The sequence below is a fragment of the Chironomus tepperi genome, unplaced genomic scaffold, assembly GCF_022539635.2.
Source record: "Chironomus tepperi strain 1889 unplaced genomic scaffold, CSIRO-AGI_Ctep_v1 contig_235, whole genome shotgun sequence".
NCBI classification, from domain to species: domain Eukaryota; kingdom Metazoa; phylum Arthropoda; class Insecta; order Diptera; family Chironomidae; genus Chironomus; species Chironomus tepperi.
Window position 1 is genome coordinate 41,056 of NW_027226357.1, and position 12,881 is coordinate 53,936.

The 12,881-nt window shown below is 34.1% G+C and overlaps 1 protein-coding gene and 1 long non-coding RNA gene across 2 annotated transcripts; both read right to left on the reverse strand.

The window, feature by feature from the left end:
• Window positions 1-4,590: 4,590 nt before the first annotated feature.
• On the reverse strand, window positions 4,591-5,586 carry LOC139091175 (uncharacterized). Its single transcript, XR_011544490.1, has 3 exons — window positions 5,502-5,586; window positions 5,172-5,273; window positions 4,591-4,818 (listed from the first exon to the last, which is right to left on the reverse strand). It is a non-coding gene; the product is annotated as an uncharacterized lncRNA (long non-coding RNA).
• A 1,240-nt stretch (window positions 5,587-6,826) lies between these two features.
• LOC139091173 (kunitz-like toxin PcKuz1) lies at window positions 6,827-7,464 on the reverse strand. Its single transcript, XM_070641118.1, has 3 exons — window positions 7,372-7,464; window positions 7,118-7,219; window positions 6,827-6,970 (listed from the first exon to the last, which is right to left on the reverse strand). Exons 1-3 carry the CDS (start codon window positions 7,434-7,436, stop codon window positions 6,907-6,909), a joined length of 231 nt encoding a protein of 76 aa, XP_070497219.1. The 5' UTR covers window positions 7,437-7,464; the 3' UTR covers window positions 6,827-6,906.
• Window positions 7,465-12,881: the final 5,417 nt, after the last annotated feature.

The following is a 12,881-nucleotide window of genomic DNA, read 5'->3' on the forward strand; positions in this document are numbered from 1 at the left end:
GCAATGATCCACGAGTTGTGTAAAATATATGAAAATTGCAATTGGATGGTGAGCGAAAATGAACCGATTTGGAAGTTGATGACGTCATTGATAAAAATATATGAAGGAACTGAATGGTTTGTGTATGAAAATGAAAAACATATGATTTTTCCAATGCATGAAAATGAGAGAAAATTTTCCACAAATGGAAAATGAGAAGTTTTTCTCTCATCGGTTCTCATTGGAAGTGCTCATTCACCTATAGATTCGATGCCGTACATCTTCATGAACATAAAAATTCCCATGCGTGAAAAAAAGTCTTTTTTTGTTGTTGTTGCTGTTCCTTGTTTAAAAAAGAATATTAAATTGTTCGCTCTTTTGCTGATTGTTGACTAAAGAGCTTTCGTTCCTAACAATCAACATGAAAATGGGTTTTTTGTACGCTAGTAGACGCTTCAATAGATTCTTGGAATGGTATTATCGTGAGGAAATGAATGGTCGGAATGAAATGACTTAAATTTGACTTTAAATACGTTAACGAGATTGGAAGAATTTTGCAAGCTGTATTGTATATTCGATGGAAACTTTTATGTGCTGTTTTGTAGAATGAGTGATTGATTGGAATTTCTAGGAATGAATTTTTAAAGATATTCTTGGCTATAGGAAATAAATCAATTCAGTTGAAATTTCTCATAAATTTGTGTCCGAAATGTTGGGTCATCATTCGGTTCCGAGCCTTTTGTAGCAATCTAGACTCCAAGTCGGAGCATTGTTATAGTAAGCAAGTAAGTGTTCGGATCCAAACAGTACAGCACCGCTAAATCGCTGTATTAATGGTAAGACGCGAAGTTGTCTTTATGAAACCATTGAGATTGATTGCGATCCATTTTTACGGTTAAAAATGTAGTTCGCCGCATTGTTCTGCTTTGGGTAAGCAATAAACCCGTACTCCAGGGTGTAACTCTGAACTTAGTCAGATTTCACCAAATTCGGTCCAAGTCAGGGATTTGACACTTACCTTGGTCTGTTGTAACCGAATGTTTGGGATTTAACGAATTTGGCTGTATGATTTCCAGATAATAACCCACTTTTGCTGGCTATTCCAAATTCTGATCCGTTTTCTAATTCAACGTTGTCCAGAGTTCTAATATCGAGTTGATCTCATAAAGTTAAGCTTTCAAAGTATCCAAACATCTAAAAAAAAAACAGAAATTTATAAATTACACAGACGCCGGTAAATGCTTCTGCGGAGCTTCTGTGGAGTAATCTGCAAAGGAGCTTGACTCAATTTTATGGTCATTCTACAAATGCCGTAAAGGATTTACACAGAAGTAGGATCTGAACTGAGGACCTTGAGTCAATTTTGGTGTGTCCATGGCTCAAAGGTCATCAGGTTTCACACAGAATTTCAGGATTCGAACTGACGACCTTCGAGTCAACACACCAAATTATGAGTCAAGGTCCTTTGAACAGATTACTCTAGAGAGGCATTTACTGGCTTCTAGGGCAATAAGATTGGCTTAATCACGTGTATATTAAGCAGAATCAGCTCCTAATATGAAGCAAGTGGCTATGTTATGCTTATTTTTAGGGGCATTTTAAGGCACCATTTACCGCTTGAACTGAATATTGAGGAACTATATTAGGTGATGAGAATAAAATTAATTCGGTGTTAAGCTAAGTTGTCCTTAGCTACCCAAAAAATCAGCCCCAAATTCATCAAGTACTTACTTTATCAATCCAAATTGACAAGACTTCTTCTCCATCATCACAGCCTTAATGTTGTCTCTTTGAGAAAGTAATCAAAACATCATTACATTTTCCACTGAAATTTAATACGCAATCAAAAAAACGAAAAAATTGTAATTTTGTTGGTATCAATAATATCATATTACAGTAATTCCTATAAATCTCTTTCGGAAATATTGATATGTTTACCTTGACATTTAAAAATTTATTTGAACTTGTTTTTCTTATAATTCAATGACATGTTCCTTACTTGACAATAAGAAGGGTTAAAAAATTTAAATAATTTTTTTTTCTATGCTTGCTGTTGTTTTTTCTGAGAAAATATAAAACAAAAATGCTTTTCTTTGATATTGGATAATGCTGGAGAGGAATTGAAATTCAAAGAAAATCTTGTACTGTTTCTGAGAATGACAACAAAGAGAATGAAGTGGGAAATATTTACGACAGGAATGCTTTGAGGGTGAAGTTTAAATATTGGGTTCAAATTCTTGGTTCAATCGTATGATTGTTGTGGAAACAGAAGGAACAGAATCTGAGGCACCTCTTGATAGGCAAATAAACCGCTTTTAGGCTATACAATAAAACCGTGTTCTTTGCCTGTTAGGGATCTTGGCAAATTAAAGAACCTGAAAAGGATAAAACGGTTAATCGATCAAAAATCAAACTCAAGGTAGTTGTGACTCTGATTTGGTTTAGACTTGACACCATGCCAGAATCTTGTCGGTCTGGTGCCGCATTTTAGAATCGATTAACAAACTTGTGCTTGCAAAGAAACTGTTAATCGAGATAGTATTGCATTTAAAATCAGGAATTGGCAAACGGTAGCTAGCGATAGAGCTGGTTTTAGGCGGATTCTATTGGAGGTCATGATCTGTTAGACCAGCGAAGTAATGAAGTAACCGATTTATGTTATTTGAAACTATCCAGGTATTAAATTATCCAGGTACTCCTTATATCTGAGATACAACTGGAAATATAATGAATACAATCACTTATTTCATCATCTTTCATACCTGAAGAATCTGTCATAGAAGGGCGTATTCAGGTTAACCTGCCTCTCCTTCTCTCCTGCACCACTTTCTCGTTCATTTATTTTTCACTGCCAACCGTAATGGAAAGCCTCGTTTGAAACCCCACATTGCATACGTTTAGTGTCATTTTTGTCCGTGCGACACAGGTTGCCCAGCACTGACCTAACCCTTCATAGACATCAGATCCTAAAGATTATACACAAAAGCTATTGGAAAACAATCAATTCCAAAAAAATTTCAAAGGACAAAATTCAATCAATAATCAATTTCCATTTTTCCTTACAAAAGCATACAATATGCTTAATTATAGGCGTTACAAAATGTCATAAACGTGATTTTTGGTCGTTTTCAGATAAATTAAATATGAAACACATGTGATTATTTTCTATTAATATTTATTTATAGTTGTAGCTGTTATAATTGCTTTTTTCGGCTATATTTGGACTTCATGTATTAATGTTGCTATTTGCTATTAAACAACAGATTTTATTAATGATACTTGACAATATTTAGGTAAAAAAATTAATTGATATTTTTCAAGGTGAGGGTTGGGAGGGCTTTGTGTGCTGAACTGTACCTTCGGCCATAATAACTCAGCTGTAATTCATTCAACGCCACTGCATTTTGCCTCACAAGCTTCTTTGGTCAAAAAGTTATTTTCATTTGCATCACATCTGTGTAAAGTAAATGATAAATCTACAGTATAGTACAGTATAGTACAGTATAGTACAGTATAGTACAGTATAGTACAGTATAGTACAGTATAGTACAGTATAGTACAGTATAGTACAGTATAGTACAGTATAGTACAGTATAGTACAGTATAGCAGTATAGTACAGTATAGTACAGTATAGTACAGTATAGTACAGTATAGTACAGTATAGTACAGTATAGTACAGTATAGTACAGTATAGTACAGTATAGTACAGTATAGTACAGTATAGTACAGTATAGTACAGTATAGTACAGTATAGTACAGTATAGTACAGTATAGTACAGTATAGTACAGTATAGTACAGTATAGTACAGTATAGTACAGTATAGTACAGTATAGTACAGTATAGTACAGTATAGTATAGTACCAGTATAGTACAGTATAGTACAGTATAGTACTCCATAAATAGTAAGAACACAGCATGACTAGTCAATAGTACAGTATAGTACAGTATAGCATTATAAGTACAGTATAGTACATCTTGGTTCAGTATGCAGTATAGTACGTACAATGTCCAGTAGTTAAGGCTTACCTAAACGACTTCAACAGATCTTTTCATTTCTAAAGGACCTCGTGAAAAAAACAAAAATCTAGTTAATCTCAATATAAAAGCAATGCCAAACTATACTTACGGATCATCGCCGTTGACACATGCCAATATCAGAATTATTGAAATAAAAAAGAAAAGAAATTTCATCTTTTTTTGTGTTTTGTGTGCGATAGATTAGAAGTTTGAAGGAAGACTGACTATAAAATATTTAATTTAGTTCATTGGAAAGAGTTTAATTGAGAATTTAGTTGAGATAATTTGTGTGATTTTTTGACTTGATAAATCTAGTTTAATTGACGCAGATTTGGGATGGTTCGTCAATTAGGTAGCTCTTATGATTAGAGGGAGGGGGAGGACCGGTGGTGGAAGGGGCTCGTCAAAACCCTAGATGTGACCAACACAATGCTTTACGTCAGGGGGATGGGTGATGTGGCCGTCAGGGGGATGGGTGATGTGGCCAGGCCAGGGAGGGGAGATGTGGCCAAGTTTCGTGATGTGGCCAGAAGTAGAGTCAGGCTCCAAGTCAGAGCATGGTTCCAACAAGTTAGTAAGTAAACGGAAAATGTGACGTAACTTCCATCCATTCCCATAGTGATTATTTATGACTTTATTTGCGCAAAATTTTAAAGTTCAACAACTTTTATTATTTTTTATTGTGATAATGAATTCTTGAGAAAATCACGAAGGCACTGAGCTGATTATGATTTATTCGAATAGATTCAAAACGTATCCATATGAAGTCTTTAGAACACCGTCAGCACACTTTATTAGACACTCTCCTTTTCCATGAAATCTGTTTTGATTTCCGCCGCAGATGTAATGTAATAGATTAGGTTAGGTATGGCAATTAAGTATGGAAGTAGCAAAACTTAGGATCTAATGGTGTGGTTCCCGGAAAGCACATGGTGTAGAAATGGTCGAAAATCAGATTCCAGGCAGCTTAAGACCTGATTTCATCGAATCTAGCTTAAGGCCAAAATCATGCTAAGCTAGAGCTGGATTTTCGGTCATTTTGAAGGTCATGTGCTCTCTGGGGCACTTATTAATCCGTTTTTGATTATTTACATTCTAAGAGCTGTTCCTCTCATGCTTTGCTTGACGAAACTCTCAAGCTCTGTGCCTTACTTATTATCTAATTTTACTTACCCTCCATAAACAAATTGTTCACATGTTTTAGTTTCTGGATTAAAATACCATGATTGAAAATCTGCCATGCATACACCAGACTCTGGAGGTGACGTGCAGTCACTTGAATCGGTGAAATATTAGAATTTCCGTCAATGAATATCTTAGACTAAGGTTGTCAATCCCTTGATTAATGTACTGAATCCTAATATTGATCCAGAAATCACAAAAAATTCAATCCTGGGATTGATAACCCTATCAAGGACGTAGCCAGAGATTTTTCTAAGGGTTCGAGTTTTGACCCCTTTCCTGGCTACGTCACTGATTCCAATAGCTTGTCAAAATCCTTACGTATCATCCAGGCTCCATACTATTGATATTAAAATAAATATTTGCAGGATCGAAATTATAAGCTTCATTTTGCTTTGCAATCTCTGAACTTTATGTGACTTTGAATATTCTGGCAATTTGTGTATAGGGTGACTATACTAGGGAGCAGTCTTTGATATCATGCCTGTGATGTCCATGTTCCTGAATCGTCGCTTTATTCACAATTGGCAATAATATCAATTTAAAGTCATGATCTCTAATATTAAGCAGTTTATGTATCAAAACTTAAATTTGGAATCTGCTGGATTCGAACCAGCGACCTTCAAGTTATTTGATCCAAATGTCTTATCAGATTACTCAAAAGAGTCATCGAACTGTCTAAATTAGAGAGGAATTCTATCAGTAAAGGCTTACAATCTAATCCATATCTCTATTCCATTCTCATTTATTCCAAATATATAGTCATTATAGCCACCTCCAAAGTAAACAGTTTCGTTGAGAGTCAAAATTAAATTGAGAATGAGAATGTAGATTTTTGAGTATTAATCACATACTTTATCAGTAGATGATTCAAATATGCTGTTAATAACAATCTTAGTATAGCTATATTTGATGCCTTTTACATGCTGTCATGCAGTCACTCTCTGTAACGTATCGATTGAGATTACCAAAGCAGCTTTAAATAGAATAACAAAATTAAGAAGCTCTGCTTAAGTTACTTCCTTTTATTGATACCAAATGGAAGTCTTCTGGCCTATTTTTTTGTCAGACATTATGGACGTTTCGGATCAATTAGAGGTTACTTCCAATTTGTACTGAAAAAGAGCTAGTAAGAAGTCATTTTGGCGTCTTTAAGTTTCGAGAACAAGTAATTAAGTAAATGGAATTTCCACTGCAATTTATAGGCAGTTAAGGAAGGCTGGTTAATTATATGCAATTCAAACGGTTTTTAAATAAAATCAATTTTTAATGCTTGACTGACTATAGTGTGAACATGTCTACATTTCAAGTATTGTTCATCAATACCTAGGATGACTTTAAGCAATGCCAATTCTGACTTGTATTTGAGCTTGACATAATATCTACTAATTTGTCATTTAAGCTAAATTGTAGCTCCATCTGTAAAATAATGCCTACAATCAGTAGCTGGTGGCGACGCAATGTCTCTTAAATATTTTGAATCATATGCAATAAATCAGAATTAATCTCACGAGCCTTGACCTTGGGTCACTAGAATGAAAACAAAAAGTGCTGAAAATTAAGAACAGAAGGACACAACATTGTGAAATTATGAAACAGATTGATAATTTTAAGTGATTATGCAGCAAATAAGTTTCGTAACCCGAGCGACACAAGTGAATTTTATTAAATTTAAACTCATTGGATTTAGTTCCAAGACAACAAATTGACAATTGCAATCAAGTATTTAGCAAGCACATGCTTTAAGACAGTCTGCCTCAGTTTCGTATCTGTTTCCGTTTCCACCGCATCTGTAAATAATTTAAATTTATAAATTAGCATTTACAAGCTCGATCGACATATGCTTAGAACCAAGTGACAGCCACTTGGTTCACTGCCGCCACGACGTCATGATGACAACATTGAAATATGTGACGATTGTATTAATATGAACTTACCCTCCATAAGTGAATTCTTTGCATTTCTTATTTGCTGAGTCATAATACCATGATGGGAATGCAGCAAAGCATCGTCCAGATTCTGGTGGTGATGTGCAGTTACTAAAATTACATATTAAATTCAAATCCGACGCAATTTTAAATCTATTTAGCCTAACAGACAATGAGCATACTCATCTGAATGAGCCAATATAATTGAGCATGCTTAATATAAGCATGCTTCATGTCTGTTCCAGTTATGCTGCAAATCTTACGGCTTTTCTCCATAAATTGTGACAAAAAAGATGAAAATTGAAAAAATAACGAACAAAAGCTTCATTTTGAATTCAAATTTGAAGCTTGTAAGCTCTCTGAAGTATTGAGGAACAATCATATAAGTAAAGTCCAATTTTATACAAAAACAGCTGATCTTCGACATGGTTGAGTGAAGCAAAGTGCTGATAAAATCATTATAACAAACAAAAGTGGAACTAAGTCATGTAATTATGTGTAAAAAGCAATTTATTGTTATTGGAATTACCTAAATAGTCATTAGATCCGATAGTGACTAACTTTTGTACCTTAATTCATTAAGAGCTTCTCCTCTACTTCCTACATATCAATATACCGAGGCTGAACAAAAATTCTCCTAACTTTAACTTTTTTTAATCGTTTGATCTTCTTGTGCTGATTTATAATAAAGTATAAAGCTCCTCGTTGATATTTTGACCGCTTTGCCTTCTTCTTCCTATGTCCATTATCTGTAACTCTAGTTCTCAGCTTTATTCCACAGTAAGCTAAATGTAAATGTTTTAAGCAACTTTCAAAGGATATTTCGGCAAGCAAAACAAGTGTCGAGACAGCATAGCCAATAACTAAGATGTAAAATACTTGAATGAAGTCTTTAAGTTCCAAAAATGTTTGAGTATCGGCCGCCAAACGGTGAGAGATTTTTAAATAGCTCTGCCATGAAAAGACCTTCCAAATGTACGGCAATCCAGCCTGAAATGATAAATCCATAAAATATTGGAGTCTCTCAATAAATGGATTTGAAAAACTAGCTTCAAGTCTCACAAAATGATTGAGAATCTTGTCTGGAAGTAAATAATAATAATGAGATGCTCTTAATTCGTTTCTAAGCTTCCTGCTGATATCCCATTCAAGCCTTTCACAATCAAATATAAATACAAAATGCTGTCGTTGGATTTCCTTTGCATACATATCGCCAAGATCAAGAACTGATGCATTCATTCTGCTTTTTATAGCCATAAACTCCTCAGAATCTTTAACTTTGTATGCAAAACTTTCATCTGTAATTATTTCATAGTCACTGGCTAGAATCTGATCGAATCTAGTAAGCAAGTCTTCATGAATAGGCTGAATCAGGAACGATGTTATAGAACTCTCATATATGCTGCTTAAGACAAAAATCATGAAAATTACAAGTTGTAGTAAAATCACCAAAATGAATCGATTGTTCTGCCTATATACTGTACCCTGACCAACAAATACAACAAAAATCCAATAAATAAGAAGCCATTGAGAATCAACAGCACCACGATGACGAAACAATCTCCAAACTATAGCACATATGGCAATTGTAAGGAACAAAATAATCCATGTGGACATATCGAATGGCTTAATGAAAATAAATTCAAAAATGGATGATTTTGATGGTCGAGGAACTAAGGCACAATAGCCAGTTTCTTCATAAGTAAGCAGTTTTGGATATTTTTTGGCATTTGGAAAGTCAAAGCCAGTATTAAAAGTTAGATCCATTCGTCTACTCGACCAAAGTTTTGGAAATGCCAATCGATCAACTAAATGCTAATATTGGATCCTGGCATTTTGCTTTGCAGCAACAGCTTCAATGAAGTATGTCAATGGTGTTTGTAGATGTCCATTTTCGATTATTAGACGAGGAAGCTGACTGTAGACAATAATTCTGTAGCCATATCCTTTGAGGTCTTTCAATTTATCCGGAAATACTGTTAAGGCATTGAAGTTATCCTTTATAACTAGCATATTCCCTTGAATTGACTCCAATGTTGTGAATTCTAGTGTATTGCTGATATCTGTTAAGATTGTCACATCCATAAATCCATAATGTGCAAAAGTGTATAGAACTTGAATTTGCTGACTGTAGTTTATGAAATTTGTGGCTATAATGAGTATCCTGGCCTTATGATTCCAAACAGTTGAGTATTCATTGTTGAATATGATTGACTGCATTATGATCTGGAAGGATAGACATTGTCAAACAGGCAATCTAGATCAGTAGTGAGCAACCTTTCACATGTGTGCTGCTACAGGCTGCCTACCACTGATCTACATCTTTGCCTTACCGTATTGAGATTTCCAAGCATCAACATAATAGCCGACGCTTCCCTTAAGCTCTTCTCATTCAAATCATCCTTGAAATCTGTGACAATTACAGGTATTTCATGTCCAATACACTGAATGACCTCATTAACCATAGAAGATCGAGTACTTCCAAATAAATCCCCAATTAGAATATCTTGTGTATTTGACTGCATGCTAATAACATCTTTTGATACTTTACATGCCATAGTAACTAAATTATGCATCCTGTCTGTATTTGTAATGTTAAAAGAAGCTGTGGTGATGACAATAAGGACAACGATGACTGATAAATTCATTTTGAACTATATCCAATGATATATTGTCATGAACTATTTCATAATTTAACTAAAATTTGTTATTGATGGACAGTCGTCAATGGATACTCCTTAAAGTATCAATTAAATGCAATTTACAATAAGGAATAATTATTGAGTGATAGCTTAATGACAAGCTTCAAATGCAAGCATTCGATATTTACTTGTTGTAAATAAACGAATTAATCTATGCTTGAATTTGAAGCTTGTAAGCTCTCTGAAGTATTGAGTAATAATCATATAAGTAAAGTCCAATTTTATACAAAAACAGCTGATCTTCGACATGGTTGAGTGAAGCAAAGTGCTGATAAAATCATGAAAACAAACAAAAGTGGAACTAAGTCATGTAATTATGTGTAAAAAAGCAATTTATTGTTATTGGAATCACCTAAAATACTAGGGAATTCCATGGATTATAAACCAAATTTACTACACATTTTTCATTAAGTTTCTCAAAATTACATCCATTAATATAATCTTATAAGACATTTTTTGATACAGTCTCCTTTCGTTTCAAAGTTGTTGGCATTGCCGTGGCATCTGTATATATAAAATTGAATATTAGTGACGTCATAAGAATAAAAACCCAATCGACTCCATGAACCAATAAAAATGGTTTAGTGGAGCCTTAAAAGCTTCCCCGATCAGCACAAATTAGTATTCAAGTAGCTGCCATTTGGCGACTTAGTACCAAGATTCATGTCAATTGCCACTTGGATGTGATGTCGCCCTCATCTGGCTGATAGATTCCGTGGTAGAGTTCCTTCATTTTGGATGCTCGGGCTACCTAATTGCAATAACAAGAAAACTTACCCTCCATAAGTGAATTCTCGACATGACTTTGTTGTTGTGTCATAGTACCATCTGGGCATTCTTGCCCTGCAACGTCCTTTATCTTTCTCCATATTGCAGATATGTGAGCTAAATATCAGTTGGAAATTGATGAAAAATAAATCAAATGTCTCAAAAATTCAGGAATTTTGAATCTTTTTTAGTTTTATATGCATCAGACTATCATTGCTTTTTTTGTGTATGACCCTTTATTAAGCCTTTAAGCATCAGACAGCAACATCATGTATTAATACACTTACGATTCAAATCTGTCTTCACAAACATGCGTCATAGTGACTGTTACCAGCACAAATAATGAAATTAAGAAGAAAACAAAGTTCATTTTAAGTTTTTATCCTTGGCACGTCTAAATAACTTGAAATTTCAAATAAGACTGTCTCAATATGAATTCTAAGTGACATTTTATAGTATCGTACCAATTAAAATCATCAACCATAGTATTGGAAAGGATTATCAATTAAAGGCTAACAAGTAAATAATTAACTAAAATCAGTTCCAGTTCAATTCATAATTAGATTTCTTTCAAAATGGTAGCTTAATTTTTGTTCGTTCAGTCGTTCAGCCGGAACGCGAGATATCGAAAACTAGACGTCATAGAAAGCTCAGGATTGTTTTAATAGTTCGGTTCTTTCGAGTTATTGGGTTATCGATCATTCAAATCAACGCATAAATACTATAATCACTTTTGATTTCAGCACAATATGTAAACAACTTTTGGCGGGAAAATTTTGAATTTTGCAAAATCGTTAGAAAGTTTGAATTTCAGAAAACCGTTACTTCTTAATATGCATGATTTTTTTGTATGAATAACGGTTTCCATTTCCTTGACATTTTCAATGAGGCACATTGTGCTGCTTTTGGAAATTAGGGAGCATTTGAAAATTACATAATAGTTATAGCATTGTGTGACATTACTAATGCTCTTCTTGAGTCTCTCCCATCTGACTATGATGCTGTCAATCACCTTGTGTTTATGATTGAGGATGTGAATATTCATTTCAGGAACCCCGAATTGAACAACATACAGCGTATATTATTGATGACTTTACTAGCTGGGACACGAATTTGTGTTGAATTTGTTGACTGGATCTTCCAGACTAGTGTCTTCTTGAATGTAAATTGGCTAAGCGCAGATTTGATATCTTTGCAGCTTAAAGTAATGAATATTAGCCGTTTTGACTTGAGAGTCACTGCTTATTGAGGTTGAACTGGATGTTGATGAATTTTTTGTGGAATTCTCACCTTGGGGATTTTCTGTATTTCTACTAGCTGATCGGGATTTTCTACCCATTCTTGATAACCTGAGGACTATGCTGTCCTTTTCCAATATAATTGAGCATGCTTATTTATGTGATCATACTCATAAGCATGTTCCATGTCTTTTCGAGTTATGCTGCAAATCTTACGGTTTTTCTCAATAAATTGTGATAAAAAAGAAGAAAATTGTAAAAATAACGAACAAAAATTTCATTTTGAATTTGAATTTGAAGCTTGTAAGCTCTCTGAAATATTGAGTAACAATCATATAAGTGAAGTCCAATTTTATACAAAAACAGCTGATCTTCGACATGGTTCAGTGAAGCAAAGTGCTGATAAAATCATGAAAACAAACAAAAGTGGAACTAAGTCATGTAATTATGTGTAAAAAAGCAATTTATTGTTATTGGAATCACCTAAAATACTAGGGAATTCCATGAATTATAAACCAAATTTACTACACATTTTTCATTAAGTTTCTTAAATTTACATCCATTACAAGCATTCCGATTAGTATTTTACACTCCGTTACATGTTTTCATGCAGTCTTCCTCTAGTTCGAAGCTGAGTTTTTTTTGCTTATTATTGCTTCTTAGTTTACAAATTTCAATTCATTTTAATCAATGAGCACATTTAACAATACATTCAGCTTTGGATTCGTAACGGTTTCCATTTCCTTCACATCTGCAATTAGTTAAAAATTATTATGATTTTTCATCCTAATCAGCACCAAATAATGAGTAGTCAAGACACCCTTCATTGTGCTGCTCGGGATCATTAGGGAACATTTGGAAATTACGTAAAGTTCCCGAACATTCCCTCAACATCACATGACTGTCTATCGATTGCTGTACAGCACCAATCTTGATTAGTCTCCAAATGTCATCATACTCATGATTTAATGAACCCAACTTACCCGCGATAAACGAATGGTTTGCATGTATTGGATGCTGAGTCATAATACCATGATGGGAAATAGGCAAAGCATCGTCCAGTTA